Raw genomic sequence first — 23450 nt, 5'->3', positions numbered from 1 at the left:
GTAGTCCATATTTAGGATCATTTAAGTGCTTCTCGTGAGCATAAAATAGACATTTGATTAATAATGAGTTTAATACAAATTGAATGAAATAAGAAACACATACTAACTATCAAAAACTAAGTAACAACAATTACGGCGCTGGCGCATAAACAATAAATCAATCGCATAAACAATAAATCAATCGCATAAACTATAAGTCGTACATAAAATATTCAAATTCGCACCAATTAGATAGGTTATAAGTTGTAACCAAGATTCGAAGAGATCGAAATTCACAGTCCCATATTGCATCAACTCCCTTCATTCAAATTAAAATATCTTTAAAGACAAACCACTTTAAAATTTTATCTATCAGAATGTCTACAAAAACATATACTCCAGCAATTATCCACTTTCCAGAAATAACATTATCTTTAGCTTTTAACATAACTTCAATCAATCAATTCTTCTGATTACAATACAACCCCAAAATAAAGAATCACAAACAATAAAACTATATTCATAATTTACATGGAATCTCACATGCAACCTTTTTAGCGTACAATTTGATGGAGTATGATGCGTTGCAGTGTTGAGAAGCAAACATTGGTTAACATTTTTCAAAGTTACATAAATAAGTTGCTGAAAATGTGGTGGAACATAACTAATGCTTCCTCTGCAATTTGCATGCGTATTAGATTCTGTCATAATTTTCTTGACTCATATGAAAAAACTATAGGGCAGTTGATCTTTATATTCATAGCATAGAATCAAAGGGATAATGGTATGTAGTATATAACTTAGATAAATATTTATTTAGAAGTTAAAGCTTTTTTTTTTTTTTTTTTTGAGGAAAACGTTGTAGGTGTCTTATATTGATAGTTTGTCCATCAAAATAAAGGGAGAAACCTCACAAGGGGCATGGTTTTCCCATACTTGTTCTACACCAAGGGGTTAAACGGACTAAATTATGAGCCACAATATTACCGTCCCGTTTAACATGACACCAAACAGCAGAAGTAAAGAAAAAACAAGAAGATAAAATATCATTTAAGATAGCATCAAGATCTGAGAAGAAGATCATTGTTGTAATTATAATACTTATCTAGATCTTATTTACTTAACTTTCTTTGACTTTTAGCATTGTTTGACCATTGTTTTTTGCTAGTGTTAAAGCAAATGTTAGTTCGTACTTCGTATTTAAGAAGTATGTAAGTTGTTTTACTGTTTGATTTATCTTATATATACTACATGTAGCCCTTAATCTACGGCAAAAGAGCTAGAGTCCATTTCACAAGACCGGCTTAAAATCATGATGGCAATAAGAGGAGTATGTACTACATGTAGCCCTTAATCTTATAAAGCAATTTAACTTCCTTAACTTTTAGTAATGTGGGACACTTACATGTGTTATTTAATTACAGATTATAACAATACTTTCTCCGTTTTTTATTACTTGACCCGCTTTGACTTTTACACTATTCACCACCCCTCCTTTGACCGTCTTTTGTGAATAATATGTAAGGAAAAATATATTCATGTATAATGTTTTTGGATTCTTCTCAATAAGTAATATCATTATATATAACTTTTATAATTTTTACTTATGGAGAATTTAAGTTATTGATCGTTAAAGTTTTGCATTGACAAGCGTGATAAAAGAAACAGGTCAACTAAAAAAGAACAGAGGAAGTATAATATACCTTTAATTTAATTATGTCACATGTGATGTTTCATACTTTCACGGGGCAAGAGAGCATTTTTTCATTCCCTTCAGATTGATAATTAAGTACCACTTGTACCATCTAGTTCCATTGCGACTTTTTCGATTTTGTTTTTAAGAAAAATCAATTCAAATAATGTGTGTTGTGTGTATATTGAACTTAAAACCAATGAAAATTATATTAATTATGTTTTAATTAGTAAAAAAATGATGATAAAAGAGTTTTTTTTTACTAATTAAAACATAATTAATATAATTATCATACTAAAAATGATATAATTACTAAAAATGATGATATTAATTAGGAATTTTTTTTTTTTTAATGACTAGCCATCATATACTCGTATATATTTTAGTTTTTAAGAAATTAGAAACCGAAAACAAAAAAATGATAATGAAGAAACGCTTATCATTTAACTTTTTTATATTCGATACTTTTAATCCTCACCATCCGTGTCCATGATAAGTAGATTGTATTCTTTTTTTTTCTTTTTTTTTTTTTTTTTTTTTTTTTTTTGAAAGTAAGTAGATTATATTCTAAAACAATATAATGAATTTTTCTTATGCTGATCCGATCCCTTTCTATTGATAGAAAATTCCAAGTGGCCTTATTAAAAGATTTATACACCATTACGCAAGCAAAGCTTCTACTTTGCTGATTTTCTGAAATATTTTTATTTTTCTAGCAAGTGTTTATATTATTTATTGTGCATGGTCTTAAATTATCATGTGATATTCCAAGATCCAACTATACAAATAAAAGTGATTTATGCTCGACTACATTCATAACTATAGATTAAACTAATACTTGAAGAAGGTCTTAGATAGTTTTATATTGATCAAAGCATGCTTTATAAACTAATCAATTAATTAATTATATAGTTTTAAATTCATTAATCCATGCTTTAAAACTAATCAACTAGTCAATGCTTACAAAAATAAATAAAGAAGTCTCTAGTGGAAGAAAGTCCGAAAGTATAAAGCGTTACATTCATGCAAATGCAACTGTGCAACATTTAATTCACCTGAATATATTCTCTAAGATTTACGTGCATACTGGTCAAACAAATACGAGCAAACACACTAGTCTAAGGGCTAACCTGCGGCTTACAAATTATATAATTATGGTCGACTAGTCAAAGAAATAAAAAATTGGAAAAAGTTAGGGCAAAAGAAATATTTTTTAATTAATAATGTTTATTAATTTGTTGCCTATTAGGAAAAGTTATAATCACAGATAACTCAAATTTAATCAAATTTTAAAAGTGGTATATCTTGAGACCAATTAGGACAGTAAGTGTAATCTACTTCTTATAGAGAACTAATTGTCAAAGTTTAAAAGTACAATTTGACCGATCATCAAGGTAGAAGTGCTAATGACAGACGAGTCAACAAGAAAACAGGTAGAGAAAGATACATTCCCTGGCCTCCAAAACAAATTTATATAACCAATTATTTGTAAATTGTTGTTAACATGATTATATAGATCAGACCTTTGAAATTTTGAATCATTGGTATTTACATGATATATAATGTTGGCTTTATATCATAGAAAAAAAGTGATTAAAGTACGAGTAAAACATACACTTGTCCTCCATGTTTTATACAAGTACAAGTATATAACTTGATATATCAAAATAGAGTTAAAATAAACGGAAATTTCACCAAATGCCACTGACAAATTTAAAAATTCACCAAATGCCATCGGACTTTTCAGAATTCACCAAATGCCACTCAATTTTTAAATAATTCACCGAGTGCCATTAATGACTAACGGAGGCTTAATCATGACACATGGAAATCGATTATTGGTTTAAAAAATATAAATTAAAAAAAAACTCTAAATCCTAACCCAACCCAACCCCACCATCGTAACCACCTGCCCAAGCCAACCGACGGCCCAAAGCCAACCGCCGGAACTCCTTGACCTCCTGCCGGAACCCTCTAACCTTCCGTCGGAACCCGCCGGAACCCATGACGTCCCGCTGTCCCGCTGTAACCCCTTGACCCCATCAAAACCGTCGAATCCTCTTAATCCCCCGAAAAACCACCCCAACCACCGCAACCATCTCACGCAATGCCCAAAAACTCCAGCACCCACACATTGACCCACAAAACTCCGTTTACCCGACGACCTTGCGCTGATGCCCACCCCTACCCCCGCAACCACCTCACGCACCAACACGACGCATCACATAGCCACCACAACCGACCATGGAAACCCAGAAATCCAAAATAGAACCCGACTGTGGAAACCCTTCACCCTCAAATGACCGAAATCAACCATGGAAATCTACAATGGTCGATTTCTATGGCCGATTTCATCGTTTCAAGGGTGGAGGATAGGAGGAGTGGTTTTGCGCAGTGGTTGGAAAACGATGGATGTTTAAATCAAAGCTCATGTTGGTGGCATTTGGGGTCGGGGCAGGTTGTGTAGGTGGTTTTGGGGGTCGGCGGTGGGTCAGGTGGAGTGCTTAAGGGCCGATCGACCGTTTTTTGGTGGTTAAGGGGGTGGCCGGCTGTTTTCCGGTGAGAAAAGGGGAGGGGGCTAGGGTTTGGCGGTGGTGGGAAGGTGGCTGGGAAAATTTAGGGTTTTTTTTTTTTTTTTGCTTTTTTATTTATTTTTTATTTATTTTCTTTTAATTTTTAAGAATTAAAATAAATAGACTAATCATATCATGACATGTGTCATGATTAGACCCTAATGACTAACGGAGTTAACAACCGTTAGTCATTAATGGCACTTGGTGAATTATTTAAAAATTGAGTGGTATTTGGTGAATTCTGAAAAGTCCGATGACATTTGGTGAATTTTTAAATTTGTCAGTGGCATTTGGTGAAATAGCCGTAAAATAAATACTTCTTCCGTTTTAAAAACACAAACAGCAGCTAAATTTACAAATTGTACGATAAAAGTGGAGAATGAATATGTAGTACTCCATAGTGTATTTAGAAAATAAACGTCATAGTTCCTGTGATACAAGAAATGAGATCGGATAAGAAGCAAATGATGATGATGATGATGATGATGATGATATGAGAAGACATGAATATTTCATACAAGTAATAGTTTAGGTTGCTGCTTATGTATGAACAAAGTAGTTCAAAGATAGAGATCAATACAAGAAATTGTGTTGACACGTAATAATAAGACTAGTGTACCGTACTCACGTGAATCCCTCGATAAAAGTCCACTTCCAATGCTCTCTACTCAGTCCATGATGCAGGAACATTTAGGTCGGTCCACGTACCCCTTTGCTGTAGAATCTTATTACATCAATTACCAGTGACTAACCACATCAACAATAGTACTTCTTTGTTATCATAATTCATAAATAGGAATTATTTATTTAATCTTTTACTTGTATTTCAAATGAGTAATTAGAGCATTTAGGCCCTAATTGCTAATTAAGAATTGATGCATTGATTGATTTTACTAGCTGGTTGCATTAGATGTTTTGACAATTTGATTATATTAGCGATTTATACATAAAATTAGGTGAATTTGTAACTATATTGTTAATTGAGAGGTAAAATATACTGTGACTTTGAAAAGGCTCCATTTTTCAGCTATTTTACAAAACAATGTATTCAACTAAGGTTAATTGGCCCATTTACTTACTCTCCTTTCTGAACTTTGAATTTCCAAATTTTGCAACTGATTTTGATCTCTAAAGTGTACGTGGGCCGTACCTAGGTTGCCATGACCCAAAGTTAGTTGGACAAACCAAGGCAAGGGCCCAACACTTCCCTTTACGAGAAATAAAAATACATTTGTGCTCAAGATTAGCCTCACATGAAGCATATAAACATTATTTCCACATGTAAGGAACAACCGAACAAACATACATCAATACATGTAAATCATAAAACGATTACAAGAACTATGTAATATACAACGAATTGAACTAGTGATAAAGAAAAATATACATACTACATATTATGTGAGGAAAAATATACATGCTGCACATCAGCATATCATACTCTAGTTTGCATGAAATATACTAGTAGAATTGTTGTACTATATTTATGAATTGTGTGTATAGTGAAGGGATAATAATGATCGACTTAATCTTTGTTATCCTAATATAAGCTGTTAGCAATCTTAGCATGGTTTAATTTACATTTGTTGTGACTTTTCTTATTATTCCTAATATTTTACCAATACAATGTGCCTAGGTATACGTGGATGTTTTAATGTTGGTTTCATTTACTGACGTATTGGATATATCTTGTAAACTCATTGATGTAATCAAATAGAAGCTTTTCCATCATTCTCGTAACTCATATGATTGTGAGTATAATGTAAATGGTACAGGATGACTAGACGTACAATTTAATGAGACTCGCCTTATTGATTACAATTTTTTTTTTTTTTTTTCCAAATTGGTAAACAAAATAATTTTTTTTTTTTTTTAGATTTATTTTTTCTTCAGTACATTTTTTTATTTTCAATTTTTACATTTTTTTTTATTTTTTGGGAGGGGGGCAATGTTGATAAAAAGTTTTTCTATGTGTGACTTTGGGTGCAAGTGTCGTCATGATGTAACCAAATTGCCAACATGGGCTCTACCTTAATTTCACGTGACCTTGAAAGACTACTTGAAGTTGAACCCCCACTCTTGGAGCTTTTGATATTTGCATGATATGGATCTATTGATGTTATGATAAGGCCCATGATATTTAGCAGGGAAAATCAATCTTATTTATGTTGCTGTCATTCTTCTATTACTCCGTAATAACAAGCAATATTCATTTTAAGAGGAATAACGTTTTGACTTTGAAATTGGCTTTCATTTTAGGTCTTCTAACAAGTAATGTCTTTATATATATAATCGACAATTAGTCCTTTTTACTATTTTTGTTTCTAATTGAAACCTCATTCTTTCCTTAGCTTTTTGTGTTACGCGGTAAGTTAAGGTAAGGTCAAGTTTCTTAGTTTTACTTTAACGCCAGTTAAACAATTTTACCTTCTAACGATTACTTATAAAGCAAGGGGAAAAAATGTTTGTGTGAACGTAACACAAGCAAACAATATCCCATTTTCGTTCCTTTTCCACTACGTCAAAAGAAGCATGAGGTTCCTAGCTAATAAGTATATTGTCTAAGTAGCTAGCTTAGTCAATAAGGTTATTGATGAAATCTCCCTAGCTTTTGCATAATTATTAGCATATATTCTTATAACTAACTAATCTATTATTCGTCGACTCTGCCTTATCTCAAAAATACTTCGTATAAGGTTCTTGATCTCGTTTACGTCATTATCCTATATTAAACTTAAAACGATCTTACCACAAACAAAGGCAAATCCTACATGCAACAAGCAATATGGCATGCATGCAATCAAATTGCCATATGTAAATATAGGTGGCCTGGACATAAAACATTTATGAGGATAAGTTAGAGCTTGTCTCTATATTTTTATGTCTATATATGAATAAAATCGGTATGGCTTGACAAGTATATATTTGTAACATTATTATATATATTTCATGAAAAATAAAATAAGATATGATAATATATAAGTACATACTACCAAATTGCAAATTAATGTCATTAATATTCTAGAAGGCAGTGCCAAATTTTGCAACTTTCTCTCTATAAATTATCACTCCTTAAAATTCAGCAAATTATCACTTGCATGTGCAATTTAGCCCTTCACATTTTCGTGATCTCCCTAGTTTTTGTTTAACATGTCATGCAAGTGAACAACCAGTTTTAGCTTCCATTTTCTTTTCCTTTTTTAACATTTTCCCTTTATTTTGGATTTTGGTACGTGTTCAACTTACATTTAGATACTTGTGATAAGTCAAATTATATATTGGAGAGCCCAAAATTTAAAAAACCTATTTTACATTCAAACTATAGATATATAATAACTAGCTCTTTTCTTTCTTTTAATACCATTATTCCTACACAAATTTATTGATTAATCTCCTTCTTGGTCAAAATTTTTTGTTTATCCAATTTTAATCATGATTTCACCTAGTGCAATTCGTTTTGCGGCCGGAATTATAGGTAATTATAATGATTAATCTACCTAGGCCTTGTTAATTTTACTTCTATAAACTAATTTACATTGTAATCTTTTTTCAGGGAATATAACAGCTTTGTTCTTGTTCTTGTCTCCATTGTAAGTTTCTATCAATGATAGATTTTTTTTTGTATTAATGCAATTGTGCATATAAATCATACACGGAGCATAAACTAAAATGTGCGTGGATAGCCGGGGTAGCAAACATGTTAGTAGCTCAATATCGTAATACTCCATGCTTGTCAGTTTGAAATACCAATGCAATAATAGTTAATTTCTAGGATTATATATGAAGTAGTATTATTATGCAATTGAGGGCTTCATTATCTTTGGTATGAAGAAAGTCATACATAGCAAAAATGTAAATTGGATTTAATTCTTGAGTGTCACGACCTTTAAAATCTTAATCAGCTAATAAACTAAGGTAGCTGACATCCACATACATATAAAAAGTATCGTAAATTGTTATGCTTAAACTTGTAGGAGATTTTCATTTGAAATTGCTTCCCTAATTTCAGGCCAACATTCATCGGAATACACAAGAAGAAGACGGTGGGACAATACTCATCAGTGCCATACTTAGCCACATTTGTGAATTGCATGCTTTGGGTGGTGTATGGTCTACCATTTATTCACCCAAATAGCATTTTGGTGGTGACAATTAATGGGGCTGGCTTTTTTATTGAGCTAATCTACTTGATACTCTTTGTGATTTACTCTGACAAGAAAAATAAGCTTAAGATTGTGTTAATTGCAATTGTTGAGATTATAATTGTGGGAATTATGACTGCCTTGGTCCTCGGTTTAACTCATACTACCAAGCGTAGGTCTTCAATTGTTGGTATGATTGCCATCGTTTGCAACATCATGATGTATGCTTCTCCTTTGTCGGTTATGGTAATTATTACTCCTTAATTAATACTCCGTAACTAAAGTATATATTAGTATAACTTGTACTCCGTACAAAATACACCTGTTTTATACAAGTTTTTAGTGCGATCTATAGAAATTGGTTAAGTCTCATTTTGATACGTGTTAGCGATTTTCTAATTTATGTTTATTTGTACAGAAATTGGTGATAACGACGAAAAGTGTGGAGTACATGCCATTTTCTCTATCAATTGCTTCATTTACTAATGGCATTGCATGGACCGTCTATGCTTTGTTTCCCTTGGACCCTTACATTGCCGTAAGTACCTTCTCTCTATATATATCTCGCATGCATCAACGCATGGAAAATTTAATTACGAGGAGTAGATATAATTAAGAGCAATTACTTGGTATAACGCCTAATTTAGGCTAGTGAAATATTCTGTGATAAAATCAAGCATGAAAACTTTGCCATAAGAGTTCATGAATACAATGCGATTATGTCTCTTTTTAAACCCCTAATGTTATGAGATACCCCATTAACTTGTTAAGGGTTGCTTGGTACTTATCTCGTACTCCGTATATGTGTTATATTGTACTCGTATAGTATATGTACTTTTTTTTTTTTTTTTTTTTTTTTTTTTTTTTTGAGGAAACGTACTAATTTATAATAGTATAAAAAGTGAACTTTCATTTTTAAACATGTAAGAGAGAATTTTATCAATTAATATGTTTGGCTTTCAATTTTGTTTTAAAGCTACGTGTACATAATTTTCCCCAAAAAAAATAAAATAGAGACAAAACAAAAATCAATCAAAAATTTGTTGCTTGAAACCATTTTTATACTATACATCAATACATGTACATCACAGAACACTCTGCCAGTCTGCAATATAATTGTCCGCCATGAATACAACAACATTGATCTTAACACTGTAAAGATTACACGATATGCTAAGCATTTAATTTTTTATTATTATTATTATTATTTAAACGAGCATTTAATTAGGCCCTGTTCTCTTCACCTTAAAAAAATAATATTTAGTAAAAATAATTTCAGTTCAGTAAAAATAAGTTCAATTCAGTAAAAATAATTTCAGTTCAGTAAAAATAAGTTCAGTTCAGTAAAATTCAGTTTTCTTAAAAAAGAATTATAATAGAAAATCAGTAAAAATAATTTCAGTAAAAATAATTTAAGTTCAGTAAAAATAATTTCAGTTCAGTAAAATTAAGTTCAATTCAGTAAAATTAAGTTCAGTTCAGTAAAAATAATTTCAGTTCAGCAAAATTAAGGTGAATCAAACAGGGCCTTAGTCTATGCTGACAATAACAACCGCAAGTTTGCAGAAACATTCATATAGAGTTTAACAACTGTCCAATATATAAACCAATATATAGTTTTTTTTTTTTTTTTTTTTTTTTTTCCCTACTACGAGTATAAAATTAACAAATAAAACCAATTATGAAGGCAAAGATACTAACCATCGGCTTAAATTTTATTGATAAGGTCTTATACATTATTACAATGTCTACATAATTATTGTAATCATTGTAAAATTATCGGGAAAAAAATTAGTATTACAGATATACTCCGTATTATTTAATTTTTAGTACGAGTATTAGTTTTGAATTTTTAATAAAGGGTCATTGCTTCCCAACACAGGCACCAAATGGACTGGGTACAATATTTGCATTGGTTCAACTGATATTGTATGCAACATACTACAAGTCCACGAAAGAGCAGATAGCAGCAAGGAAACTCAAAAGTACAGTGGGCTTAACTGAAGTTATATACAATGAAGACTCTGCAAAGGCGGCCCAATTACCCCATAATGGTCGGGCCCAAAAACCATAAAAGCCCAATCCCATTGTGGGTTAATGGAGCTAGGATGGTACACGAGATGGACCACCTGATCAACCATAAATTTCTAAGTATGAAAAATCATGCAATTTTTTGCCAGTAATTGGACCCATCTTAATAATTAAGTATGGGACTTTTTTTTCCTTTGAATAATATAGTAGCCATGTATGTTGTGTTGCATCCATATAATAAAATGTCTTATTCAAATTTTATTGTCAATGTTATATGACTTCAGTCAATAATTTAATTTAGTTCAAGAATTATGAATCTTATTTTTTAAAATTTTAAAAATATATAAAATAAATTTTTAAAAAAAAAACACTACCATTTGATTGGGATGATACCTTATAATTAGTTGAGCTAAGATAATATATAATGTAAATCTAGTTACTCAAGTGATATGAAATGAAGGTCAAGGGATAATCAATTCAAATAAGATGATACAAGATCAGATGAGTGAAATGTGGATAAGACAATACTCCCTTATTTTTCTTGAACTAATAATCTTATTTAAATTTAAGAAGGGAAAAAAAACCACTAATATGTGAACTTATTTAACAAAATCAATTTAGATATTATTAGTAATGGAGTTTATTTATCCATAAATTGAACTTGGTCTATGTCTACCCTTATTAATCCCTCATAACTTATTTTTCTCAAATAAGCTTATCATTGAATGAACTTATATATCTCAAAAATAATTAAAAAACAAAGTGAGCATAATAATTTGACCATCTATGAACTTATCTAAACCTATTTAGAGAATTAGAGTGTAATCTATTCACCTGATAATTACTTATCTTAACTACTTTAATCCAAGTTTTCTTTTCCTAGCTAAAAGAAGTGAAAAATTATATTAAAATCAATTTATAAAAATAAAAAAAGCGAAGGCTAATGAGTTTGCTCAAGTTCAACTTACGAATAAAAGAAGTTTAAATAATTTCAGGTTTAAGGTTATATAAGTGGAAATGTGAAATTCACGTGAATTTAATGCACTTTTAGTTTTAACAACTTTAAAGTCCAATGGTGCATAAAAAGGACTTGCTTGTGGTTGGGTGTAGCCCAAATTGTAATAGTCCAGGCCATTATTTTGATGGATTATTTGTTCATGTTCTAGAAGCTTGTGGTTGGTATTGCTCCTCATTTCTCTATATTTTCTTACTATTAAATTGTATCATACAAACCACTAAAATGATAATAATCTAGAAGTTTCTGTATACATGTAGCAAGGTTGGTATTTTCTTACTGACTTGTATCATACAAACCACTAAGATGATTTAGAAAATTCCTGAACATAGGAAGCAACTAGAATGCATGGTTCGTGAACATTCTACAATATTATGGATACAAGAGTAATGAAGGAAGTACTGAAATCTTTCATCCATTTCTTCCAAGCTTCATTTTCAACTATATATATATGTCTGGGCATTCAATCAACATACATACACAAGATGCCAAACCATACACATAAGTCTTTTGTCTTCTTATAATTCTCAAACAATTCACCTTTTCTCTACGAATCCAATATTACCTTTTTGTACTACTCCATTATGAGTTTATATAGTGAAAGTTTTCCTGTACTACAAGCCTTTTTAATGGTTCTTGTATTCTCCTATTTTTTTATTGAATTGAATTATTTTAGTGCTTGTCAATCGTAAGATTTTTTTTATACTTTTCCTACGTTAAATATTGTGTTTCAATTTCTTTACTACTTATATCTATCCCATAATTATTTTCTCATTCTTTACATCTTCAATCTGTCTTTGATGTGTACACTCATCAACCCTAAATTTTTAAAAAAATGCAAGCATGTAACTTATTGTTGGAGTGAAACATTGATGTAGCTTGATTAAGCAACCCTGCTCAAACAAAACTACTACAAAACTTGGAAAAATAACCCCCAATTAAAGACCCGTTATTTAACTAACGGGTCTGTTTGATGTAAGAGATCCTATATTAATTGTAACGGGTCTGTTATGTGTGTTAGGAAAAAAAAGAGAGAGATAAGAGAGTCGTTCTTTAATCTTGAGGGTCTCTTACCTTTCCCCTCTACCTACACTACACCGACCTTTTTATTTTTGGTACTCTTTTTTAATTATTTTATTTAATTTTATTTTTACTTTTTTGTTACCGTATATCATTATTTTTGTTAAAATTTATTCACCGATTCTCTCTTCAAAACCTCCGCCCAAGACAAAAGCCCAACCCCAAATGAAAACCCTCATCCTCTTTTTATGGATCCGCCGTCAACCCTTCACTTACTCTTCCCTTCTCCATTGAATCAAAACACTGCATTTTTATCCCATTTTTTCTCAAGTTTCAGAAATCGTCAAGTTAAAGGGAGATGTGGAAAAATAAACAACATAAACCAACAATTAATTCATTATCTCTACAAAAATTATCAATATAGAAAGAAGCTCAACCTCTTATGCTAATGGATCTGGAATTTTGAAGAATTGTTGTCTAATTGATGGCCTATCTTCTAAACAAAATTGAGGTAATAGATTTGTAAATTGGTTTTTATTTTATTATTATTGACTATGTTTTCAAATTAGTTTTCGAGTAGAATTCTTTATTACAATTGCTTCCATCTTCGTTGTGGTTGTAGTCCTTTTTTCGGGTCTCGCTTGCAGGGTCATTTCTCTGAGTTGGTTGATTAATGAAGGTTTTGCGGAGATTGTTGTTGTAGTTTTTTTTGGAGTTCATTCACTTTTTCAATGCAGAGTTGCAGGTGTTCTTCTTGATTTATTATGATTAATTGGGTAACTAAATAAGTATGTCGTTTATTAGTGTTTTAGCAGTACTATATTATCTTAATCAATTAATGTTACATTATTAATTAGCTACATATTTTTTCTTATCTTTGTTGGATAACCAATTAACCATTATACGAGTAATACTAGAGCTTTTATAGCATTTTCATTAAGATTGATTTTTTTTTTGTCAGGTTTGCGTGATGTCATCAAACAATGGAGAAATGGAGTATTGAAGCCATTATTGATGTTAATTATTATTGTAAATTTCACTTAAAATTTTATTTTTTCAAATTTTATGTTGGATGATTTTCTTGTATCACGTAACTTTAAATTTATTGCATTATTATTTTTCATGGTCTTATATAGTGTACTCACAATTTACTTCGTATGTTCCGTCAATTTTTGTATTGCATAAAACAACATTTTTGAAATTCAAATACGAGCCTGCAAAATAATAAAATAATTTAAAGCGAAAAGAATTTTTATTTTTTATTTTTTAAAAAAGTAAGAGAACAAACAGACCTGTTATTTAACATAATAGGTTTGTTTGATGACACTAAAAAGACCCCCTAACTCAAACAACAGGTCTGTTTTTCTTCTAAACTATTAATTTCATACCTTACATAACATACCTGTTATAACTTACAACGGGTCTTTTCGTCTTCCTAAACAGACCCCCCTCAAGAACGGGTCTCTTTATCAAACAGACCCCTGAGATAGAGACCCGTTGTGAGGCGGTCTTTTAGGCATATTTCAACGGGTCTCTTTGCCAGTTTTTGTAGTAGTGCAAGCTACACTATTTGTTTTTTCAAATAAAATTCAATCCACTCAAATTATGACGTGGATACAATAAAAACTACATTATCTAATTATTTATTTTTATAAACTACAATATGTTTGCTCATCATTTTAACATCTTGCGACTAAAAATCACGGAGTATACTAGTTTATTAAAAGGAGCTTGTAGCTTTCCCTTGCCTGTGATAGTTAGGCGGTGATAGTTATGAAAGGCTGGTGGTAGTTTTGGTGAGTTGTCATGGAAGAGGATAATGAAGTGTGAGGAGATAGATTAAGGAAAACAAATTAAAAAATATAGGTAAAAAGAAATGTTTTGAACAGGTCGAATGTTGGATTGTTTCCATATTTCAAAAGGTAAGATTGTTTTGAGAAGAAATGCCAAATGTTTGATTAATGGTTTTTATTTTTTCTAAATAAAAATTAATATAAATTTTAGTAATCTCTTATGGTAAGTAAAAAATAAAGTAATAAAAAGTTAAAAACACATAAACAAATTATACTATTTTACACATTTTTTATTTTTTTTGAAAGCACTTTTTACTGTATTGTAATTCTAATGTAATATAACCACAAAATCAGGGGTTGTATGACTCATTAGGGAAATGTAATTTCCAATGAAATTTCAATTTGTGGGAAATAAATTTCAGCATCAAAATTATGGGAATTCAACAAATTGGTTTGGTTAAGAATAGAGAAAGTGAATTCCCATGGGAATTTCAACTTACCAAGGGGGTAATGTAAGTGAATTTTCATGTTTCGTGGGAAGTCAAAATTCTCTTGAACTTTCATTGCCCTCATTTTTCACTTTTTTTGTGTCAACCAAACAAGAAGGTGAAAACGAAATTTATGAAAATTTTGACTCTCCACAAAATATTTAGCCAACCAAATAAGGCTCGTCAATCTACTTAAACATTCATCGTATGAGAAAAAAAAAACTCCTAAATTAAAAGGCAAACTCAAGTACTTAATTGATTGTATATATATATATATAAAAGTACTCATGATTTGTTCTCTTGAACTTTTTACGAGAAAATACAAGTTTATTAATATGATAAACAAAATTTGTTTATCAAATGACAAAATTGTAAATAAATCAACAATTTTTTAGTAAATTTTTTTTTTGAAAGCACTTTTTAGTAAATATGGGTCCCACTGTTGTTAATACATTTACGAAAATGCCATGATGGCTGGGCATTTATGTTGTTTTATTTACCATTTTGGCCATTTGATAAACAAATTTTGTTTATCATATTGATTAATTGGGACTTCCTCTACTTATTACCTATTCCTTAATAAATTGATTAGATTAGAAAGATTCAAACCAGATCAGATTATAACTTTTTATCATCAATACTCATTGTTAAATATCTTTAATTGCGAATTAAAATTTTCATAAAAATTACATATTTAAAAAGTGCATGATGAGACGAATCTAACAAATCCATTTTGATATAGAGTAATTTTTTCCTGCATAAATTAGTACTCCCTCCGTTTCACTTTGTTAGTACCATATAGAATCAATCACAAAAAAATAAGAGAATGAATAATATTTGGAATCTTACATTTTAGTACAAAAATTGCTTAATTATATTAGTTTCAAAAACTTTTGTATACACCCAGTTTACACTAATTTTACTGTACATCGAGCATTATAAGGGTAACTTTTACCTAATTTTAGGGTAACTTTTTGCCTTTCTTTGGGTAACTTTTAACATAATACAATTTTTAATATAAATAGACAATAAGAAAAGTTTTATAATGGTAATTTAATTACATTTAATCACAAATAATTGATTTTTAGTTATTTAAAATGTGATTCTTTACTAATAATTTTTATTTGTATTGGATTACTTTTATGCATATTAGGGTAGCTTTTATTTATTTTAGAGGTAACTTTTGATCAATCTAGTCTATCTTTATAGTGGATGTACAATAATTATTGTACACCCAATGTTTTTTAAAGTTTGTGAATTAGTTTTATCTTATTAAATGTTCTGTTTTTTTCTTTGGAAAACATCAATTACAATGCTTGTTTAACGTGAGTAATATCAATTAAATGCCATGTCATCAATCCACTAATGGGATTGATGACCAATCAGAATATTTAATTATTACCATGTCATCAATCGACTAATGGGATTAGAAATTATAAGACCAAATTAGGAAAATAAAATTAAAAAAAAAAAGGAATAGATTCAATATGGGTACATCATTTTGAAACACCTAAAATATAATATACGAGGGAATATTAAAATATACTCAAAATCTAGTCAAATTATTGAATGAGGTCACATCAAACCAGATAAAAAAAAATTCAGATTAGAGGAGTAAAAAAATTCAGTGTTTCAGGGAAGAGATTCTAGACTAAAACCAATAAACCATCCATATTTAGCAAGAACCACCACGTGCCCCTGGCCCACATCTCTAATATATTCCAAACTACAATCCACAACTCACACAATCGCTAAAACCAACCGTCAGATCAAACTAATCCACGACCCAAAAAGCTTCATAACACTCGACACGGATCGCCAACACAAACCGTCCGATACAATCCAATCCAACAGTCTCAAATCAACGCGCAAAAACTCCCTCCAAAACCAAATCTTAAATTTTCCAACTCACCCACCACTATATAAACCCCCTTTTCCCACTTCATTTTTCACCACATTCACATCCAAAACCAAATCTCAAAAATTTAACAAATTCTTTGAGTAAGAAAATGTCAGGAAGAGGAAAGGGAGGCAAGGGTCTCGGAAAGGGAGGTGCCAAGAGGCACAGGAAGGTGTTGAGAGACAACATTCAGGGTATCACTAAGCCCGCCATTCGTCGTCTTGCTCGTCGAGGTGGTGTTAAGAGGATTAGTGGCCTCATCTATGAAGAGACTCGCGGTGTTTTGAAGATATTTTTGGAGAATGTCATCAGGGATGCTGTTACCTACACCGAGCACGCTCGCCGTAAGACGGTCACTGCTATGGATGTTGTCTATGCACTTAAGAGGCAAGGCCGTACTCTCTACGGTTTTGGTGGTTAGGTTGTTTGTACTGTTTTTAGGGTTTATGTGGGTTATTTAGTGGTAGTATTATTATGGAAAGTATTTTGTGATTAGGGGTTTTTAAATTGAGATATGTGGATCTCTGTTATGTAATTTTCTGAAAGTATTGTTATATTATATGAAATTAATTAGTTTCTTTAATGTGATATTCTTCTCTGGTTTTCTAATGGATTTGTGTCTATTAATTTATACTCAGTGTTTTGGTCTTTGTTATTATTTGTTTGTGTTCGATTGAGCATTTGGCGATTTGGGTGAGGTTTCTCACCTACTCCGTAAAATTGTTAGATCTGTTTGGAAGTTTAATTCAGTTTAATCGGGCAAGTAAAAAAGTTGAGTAATGTACAATACATTGCCATTTTCAACAGCAGCATATGGTTTTGTGTTATGGACTTGGTTTGATTGATGTTATACTCTTGTAGTATGTGCAAAATCAGAAACAAGTTACTAAAATTTGAGAGATTATTTGCAGGATGTAGCGCAATGGTGTATCCTATTACAGATTAGTAGATACTCTGATCTGCTTTATTTGCACATCTCTATTTATAAGGCTTTGGGAAAATGTTGCTTTGCAGTCTAATTAATACAGCCCTTACATGTTCAATTTAGGTATTGTGAAATGGTGAACTGTTTTCCAATGAGTTTTGTTCCAACAGGACAAGCCGGGATTAAGGCTTTGTTTGTTTGATTGATTGAAGGACTAGCCGGGTTGATTAGAATACAATCGTTTGGGTTCACTCTTGGAGACAGTTCTACAGCTTCTGGTTACTAATGAGATGTTTCCAACACTTGCAGTCGGGTAGCAAAACCAAAGTGTGCTTCATTGTCTGTTTTCTGAACAATGAAAACAAAACAATAAAACTTACCTTCATGTCCTTTTGCTGAATCTGCTAGCTTCAGAGGAAACTATGGAACTGTGTCTGCATTATGGCGTTCACGGCATTTGCATTTGGTGATCTCACAGACAATTGTCCTAGAGATAGGAGGTTGTTTTTGCTGTTACCTGTCCAATAAGAGGTGCTAGCCCAAGAGAAATAGAGATATCTGAATATAAACTATTAAACTGATTAGCAGGCCAGCAGGGTTCACCAGTTGAAGATTGACTGGTGGATTCTGAAGTTAGATTTGGTACAATATTAGCTAGTTGGTGTACATTATGTTATCTTTATCAATTCCGATTTCTATACTTCTTCACACTTGAATAGAGACCTTACTGAACTTAACAAAGAATCCTATAAATGAAAAAGATAAAACATAGATCAGGCAATTGGGGATGAGTACTAATTGATGTTCTCATTAACTTAATCTGTTAACACACTTTTCAGGAATCAGAAATTACATAATGTTGCCGGCATGAACTTGATGCCAGCATGATGATTTCAGAAGTGCAAAATGACTATATTTTACTAAGTACATCAAAGGCTGGATCTATGCGCAGCACAAATGCACATTGTAGATAGAATTTCAACAATCATGTTGGTTCTCTCCCATTGAGTCATAAATCAACAATTTCACTGTCTTGGACACCTCTGAATTACACAGAAAATACTGCAGGTCAGTGTCGCAGGTGATTAACACAAGATCATCATCGTCGTCACGATACTTGACCTTAAAACTACTTGAGTCCAGATTTAGCCTCTTGCTCACTTCTTCCTTCAGTTGAGTAAAACAGGATGTTGATGAGAAACTAAATTTAATTAGATCCTCCTTGTATTTGGCCTTCACTGTGAAGATGATACCAGTTCCATCTAGTCTTGCACTTGATGGACCATGATTTGAGACCTGTAGGAACTCAAGATTCTGTTCATCACCAACTTGATTAGCAGGGGTGCTTGAATTAATCTGTGCAGAACTTATAGAAGCATATCCAGGTTTGCTTCTGAAAATTTTGACACTCTTTTTTGTGCTTGATGGCCATCTATCAATTTTAAATTGTCTGCATTTGCGCTTCAATGTTGACCTGCTGACTGAAATTGATGCATATTATAAACTTGTTACAAAATACTTGTACTTGAAAAAGGAAATGGAAAAAGATTATGAGAAGTCAAGTCATAAGGCATAAATCATATCAGCTGGCCTTAAGGACCAGAAATCAAAAAACTTCAGAAGAGCAAATAACTAAATTTGTACTCCGTAGTAAATTAGCAATACAATAATATAACTATATACAAAAAAAGAGTTAAAGCCAAAAAATGAATATTGCCCATAGCCACAGTCCAACAATTTCCTCAAGTGCTTGAATTTCAGTGACAATGACTAAGATGAGTGGAAGCTTCTTCTTTCAATTCAAAGAAAAAATTACTACTAATCCACAGCTGGAATGGCTCATCAAGACAACTTAGCATAAACCAACAGATAAATAAAAACATAAAAAATACGAAGTAACTATTTATCTACGCAGCATGAAGTGTAGTAAAAGCATAGTTTGCTTCAATTTTCTGATCATTGTAAATTGTTCAGATCAAAACAAACATACCTCCCAGTTGTTTTGCTGCATCTACTAGCTTCAGCGAAAATAGTGGAACAATATCTTCCACGGTTATTTTGTTTCCAGCTTTTGCATTAACATGTGTAGTCATTTCTGACTGTCTGATTTCTAAAGAAGGGAGATTGTTTTCATCAACAAGAATTATTTCATCATCTGAAGAACCTGTTTCAGATGTTAGCTGTCTGTCTAGAGTTTCCAATTCAACAGGAACAGGAACAGAATGCTGAGTAAGGGCATTCAAGCTCATTGTTTTACCGGTAACTTGGAAATATTCATCCACAAGCTTGAGCTTTGCAACAGACCAATTAGATTCAATTTGTAGGTCCAGATTCTCATTCACTGACACTTCAATGGTTTCCATATGATCCCTTTCCTCTTCCAGAGTTCTCCCAGAAGCTACCATTAGATTCTGGAGATTTTGCCTCATTGTAGCCAATATGGAGCCTAGCAAGTTAAGCTGCTCTGTACTGTCTTTTAAGCTAAGAGGGAGAAAAAACTCGAGAATATAATAATCGTCTCCTGTATGTTTGCTCCTTAAACAGATAGCAAAGCTGCCATTTAACCCAAACATACGAGAATAGTGCACCAATGGGTATTCGATTTTACAAAATTGTGAAATACCTCGGCAGTAACTCAAACCATGGGATGAAAATGACCTCCCGGCAACACCCTGCCCTTTCTGAAGATGATGCTCAGCACAGGCCTCTCGGAAGCCCCACATATGAGCATCTAAAACATAGAATGCGACATCAGATGTGGACAAGCTTACTTGTTCAATACAGCTTCCATCAAAGCTGGAACAACTTTGCTTCGGACCACCACCACAGGCTAGAACACACCTATGCCTGCAAGGAACCCAAGTCTGTGCCAGAGGTAGTTTATAAGTTTCACACAGCTTAGTCAAGACTTCCAAGACTTCCGCAAGTGCATTTTGGCGACCTACATTACAGACCTGGATAAGCATAATTGTCACTATTAGTCTTTAGAGATTAAGGGGACACTGGAATTCAAGAATTGCAAAAAACACTTACCTGGATGCTTTGAGGATCCAGTATCTGTGAACTCTTCAAATTTACTGCCTGGAAAAGGGATGAAATTCTGTAAAGAGGCATCATTGAACATTTGAAAGCATAATGACTTCCTAAACACATGCAGTAAGCCTACCAAAGAGGTATAGGTGAGCACTAAGCACATATATGACATACAAAGTATAAAATTAAATTCACAATGACTTCATAGATTGATGTTGTATTTTAAGCCAAGAAAAGTAGGAGTATTTATTTATAAAAAATAAAAAATAAAAAAAATAGTAAAAAGTAAACCAAAAAAAAATAAAAAACCCTTAGTTGGGAACAAATGGAGACAATAGATATGGATTTCAAAGTTTTTGGACATTGAAGCTCTTGAAAGCAATGTTAACTATTTGAATGTCAATACAGCAAAGAGCGTGGAATAATTTGTTTTAATTAAAAACCACCTAACTCTAGTTCCACTTTCTATTCCGCACATATCAGAAACTTAAAAAGAAGATCCTAGAGGCTGGAATGCAATGAAAACCATACATTGGCATGCATAGTTTTCCAAGGACTCTTGCTCATCTCAATATGTGGTCAAGTACTTGACAACACTGATGAGTAATAAGGAATGGTCAAGTTCTTATATTATTAGGCATGGGTACTTCTTTTCTTTCTATCTCTCTCATATCCAAATATTGCTTAGTATTCCATGTCTTTGCAAATGATGCATCTAAAAAAATGAAGTATAATAAATTAAGACCCACAAGTTGAATGGGGACACAAATAAACAATGTGTGTCATAATTTTCAATGAAGATATCAGTGACAAAATACCCAAAATCACAAAAGATATTTCACAACAAAAACATGGGATAGGGAGCAAGCAAAGAGTGCGGCAGAGACAATACATCTCTCCGTTTTGAACAAAGATAAACCAACCTCGAGAGCTTTGCAGATCTCATCAACTTCAGGAGCATAGTTGATCTTCTGGGATGTCATTACAAGCTCAAGCACACCAAGACAGGACTTCCCTGAAGGTTCAAAGATAGGCAAAGCCAAGGTTCCTCTGATGTTATGATGCTTTGCATGATTGACTTGAGGATACTCTTTGCTGGTGTAGTACTGAACATTGGGCGACCACTCTGACATTTTTTGTCTGAAAACGCGGGCTGGTAATCCGTGAGTTGCTACACTTTCGTCATCAATAGAGAACATATACATCAAAGAAACACTCCTATACTGATTCAAGACATTAGTATGTCTCCCTAAAACAAAGGGTTGCTCTGTGGTTGTCAACACATAATGATTCCCACTCTTAACAGGTGCCCAAATCTGAGCTAAAATCTGACGGTGTTCAGTTGATTCGATGAAGCACCTGAGCGCCTGTGTCATCTTCTCTTTGATGATAGATGATACAAGCACATGTACATCAATGTCGTCAAAAGGAGTAAATCCCGTAAACATAGTTGAAAGCATCATCTCATCATGATCATCCTCAATGTTTTGACCTACAGATGATACAAGCCATAAATGATGCAGAGCAGCCAGCAGAGAGTAACACAAAGCAAGAGCCTAACATCATTGGAAAATAAATAAATTTTTCTTACCTAAATTTTCCTGAACTTATTTATACTTACATTACTAAAACCACTACTTACTAGTGTAAAACTCGTGAAAACTTCAAATTTTTAAACTTCTAAGTAACCAGTCATGCTAATGGTAAGAATTAATGGAAGTAGACATGATACCAACAACAAAACCCCACATTACTACGTACTGTATTTAACATTATTATGCACATTCACATCATTGCTTGTTTTGATCAGCTACTATAGAGAATATCCCTTTTACCAATATATTTACTCCGTAGGTTTGTAATAGAACAATTTTGTAATAATTTTTTTTAAAAAATGACAATTGATAAAGCAATATACGAAGTAATTGCATAGTTATGTCGTTTGTGCACTCAAGTACACCAACTATTAAAAAAAATATATATATATATACCTAAATTTGTATCCGAATCCGAAACAGAGGAATTACTGGGAGGAGAGCGGCAAGAAGGCAAAGTTAACAACATAGGATTGAGCTGGGCTTCAGGTGAGGGATAATCAATTTCCAGATATACCCTTTCCTCGTTTTCTTCTTTTTCTCTCTTTTCTTCCCTCCTCCATGATCCCTGGTTATGGGGTTGAGCTTCCATTCAGAAGAATATTTGGTGGAAATACTAGTATGAATTATGGAAACCCTCTTGTTCAATTTCATTCTTTTCTGTGTGTTCTTTCTCAATTTATATTAGAGGTAAAGGGATTATAGCATGTAAGACTATAATAATGGAAATAATTTTTGTTGAATTCAGAAGAGTGATGTAATATTAAAAGTAGGTATTTGATTAATTGAAGAGGCAAAAGACGAATTTTACGAACCCTTGAATCCTTGATTACTCCAGTCAACGAGTACAATGAGGTTCCCCGTTCCCTCTCTATCGAAAAAGTCGGATAAAAGTACGCAAAAATCCGTAAGATAATTACGAGTAGTCCGGTAATACCCTCCCTATACGGCCAGTATTTTTAAAGGAGGTGTTAAATACCGCCATCCAAAATTATCAAAACCGTTAATATTTAATGTGAATGGACAACTATGTCCTTAGTACTTTACTACTATCTTCCCTCTTGTCATCAATCACTAACACCTTGACACCACCACCACCGTAATTGACGACTAACACCACCCCCACCACACTGACCGGCGGCGATCACCACCGCACCGGCGACCCACCACCTTCCCTCTTTTTTCTAAAAAAAAAAAATATCAAGCTATCGCGGTAACCAAAGCCCAAAATCAATTACCGCGTATGGTAAATGGAGCTCAAAT

The 23450-nt window shown here is 32.3% G+C and overlaps 3 protein-coding genes across 3 annotated transcripts; 2 read left to right on the top strand and 1 right to left on the bottom strand.

Moving 5' to 3' along the window:
- The first annotated feature begins 7608 nt into the window (after nucleotides 1-7608).
- On the top strand, nucleotides 7609-10686 carry LOC145579232 (bidirectional sugar transporter SWEET4-like). Its single transcript, XM_081636481.1, has 5 exons — nucleotides 7609-7720; nucleotides 7799-7835; nucleotides 8255-8633; nucleotides 8806-8925; nucleotides 10270-10686. Exons 1-5 carry the CDS (start codon nucleotides 7678-7680, stop codon nucleotides 10459-10461), a joined length of 771 nt encoding a protein of 256 aa, XP_081492607.1. The 5' UTR covers nucleotides 7609-7677; the 3' UTR covers nucleotides 10462-10686.
- Nucleotides 10687-16707: 6021 nt separating this feature from the next.
- Nucleotides 16708-17191, top strand: LOC145579222 (histone H4). The gene has a single exon (XM_081636473.1). It carries the CDS (start codon nucleotides 16744-16746, stop codon nucleotides 17053-17055), a length of 312 nt encoding a protein of 103 aa, XP_081492599.1. The 5' UTR covers nucleotides 16708-16743; the 3' UTR covers nucleotides 17056-17191.
- A 1346-nt stretch (nucleotides 17192-18537) lies between these two features.
- LOC145606024 (protein NLP6-like) lies at nucleotides 18538-22779 on the bottom strand. The gene is made up of 5 exons (XM_081662089.1): nucleotides 22584-22779; nucleotides 21516-22084; nucleotides 20593-20640; nucleotides 19550-20513; nucleotides 18538-19040 (listed from the first exon to the last, which is right to left on the bottom strand). The coding sequence occupies exons 1-5, from the start codon at nucleotides 22777-22779 to the stop codon at nucleotides 18538-18540; spliced, it is 2280 nt and encodes a 759-aa protein (XP_081518215.1).
- Between the last annotated feature and the right edge of the window lie 671 nt (nucleotides 22780-23450).

The sequence above is a fragment of the Chenopodium album genome, chromosome 2 (assembly GCF_948465745.1).
Source record: "Chenopodium album chromosome 2, dcCheAlbu1.1, whole genome shotgun sequence".
NCBI classification, from domain to species: domain Eukaryota; kingdom Viridiplantae; phylum Streptophyta; class Magnoliopsida; order Caryophyllales; family Amaranthaceae; genus Chenopodium; species Chenopodium album.
The sequence above is the reverse complement of the archived record's forward strand: the minus strand, read 5'-3'. Positions and strand labels throughout refer to the sequence as shown.

Bases quoted from the DNA above. Each gene is read 5' to 3' on its own strand.
- LOC145579222 (XM_081636473.1), top strand. From the start codon at position 16,744: ATGTCAGGAAGAGGAAAGGGAGGCAAGGGTCTCGGAAAGGGAGGTGCC.
- LOC145606024 (XM_081662089.1), bottom strand. From the start codon at position 22,779: ATGGAAGCTCAACCCCATAACCAGGGATCATGGAGGAGGGAAGAAAAG. The intron at 22,085-22,583 runs GTATATATATAT...TATCATCTGTAG, and splicing joins GGATTCGGATACAAATTTAG to GTCAAAACATTGAGGATGAT. The intron at 19,041-19,549 runs GTATGTTTGTTT...CATCAATTTCAG, and splicing joins TGCAGCAAAACAACTGGGAG to TCAGCAGGTCAACATTGAAG.
- LOC145579232 (XM_081636481.1), top strand. From the start codon at position 7,678: ATGATTTCACCTAGTGCAATTCGTTTTGCGGCCGGAATTATAG. The intron at 7,836-8,254 runs GTAAGTTTCTAT...CCCTAATTTCAG, and splicing joins TTCTTGTTCTTGTCTCCATT to GCCAACATTCATCGGAATAC. The intron at 8,634-8,805 runs GTAATTATTACT...TTATTTGTACAG, and splicing joins CTTCTCCTTTGTCGGTTATG to AAATTGGTGATAACGACGAA.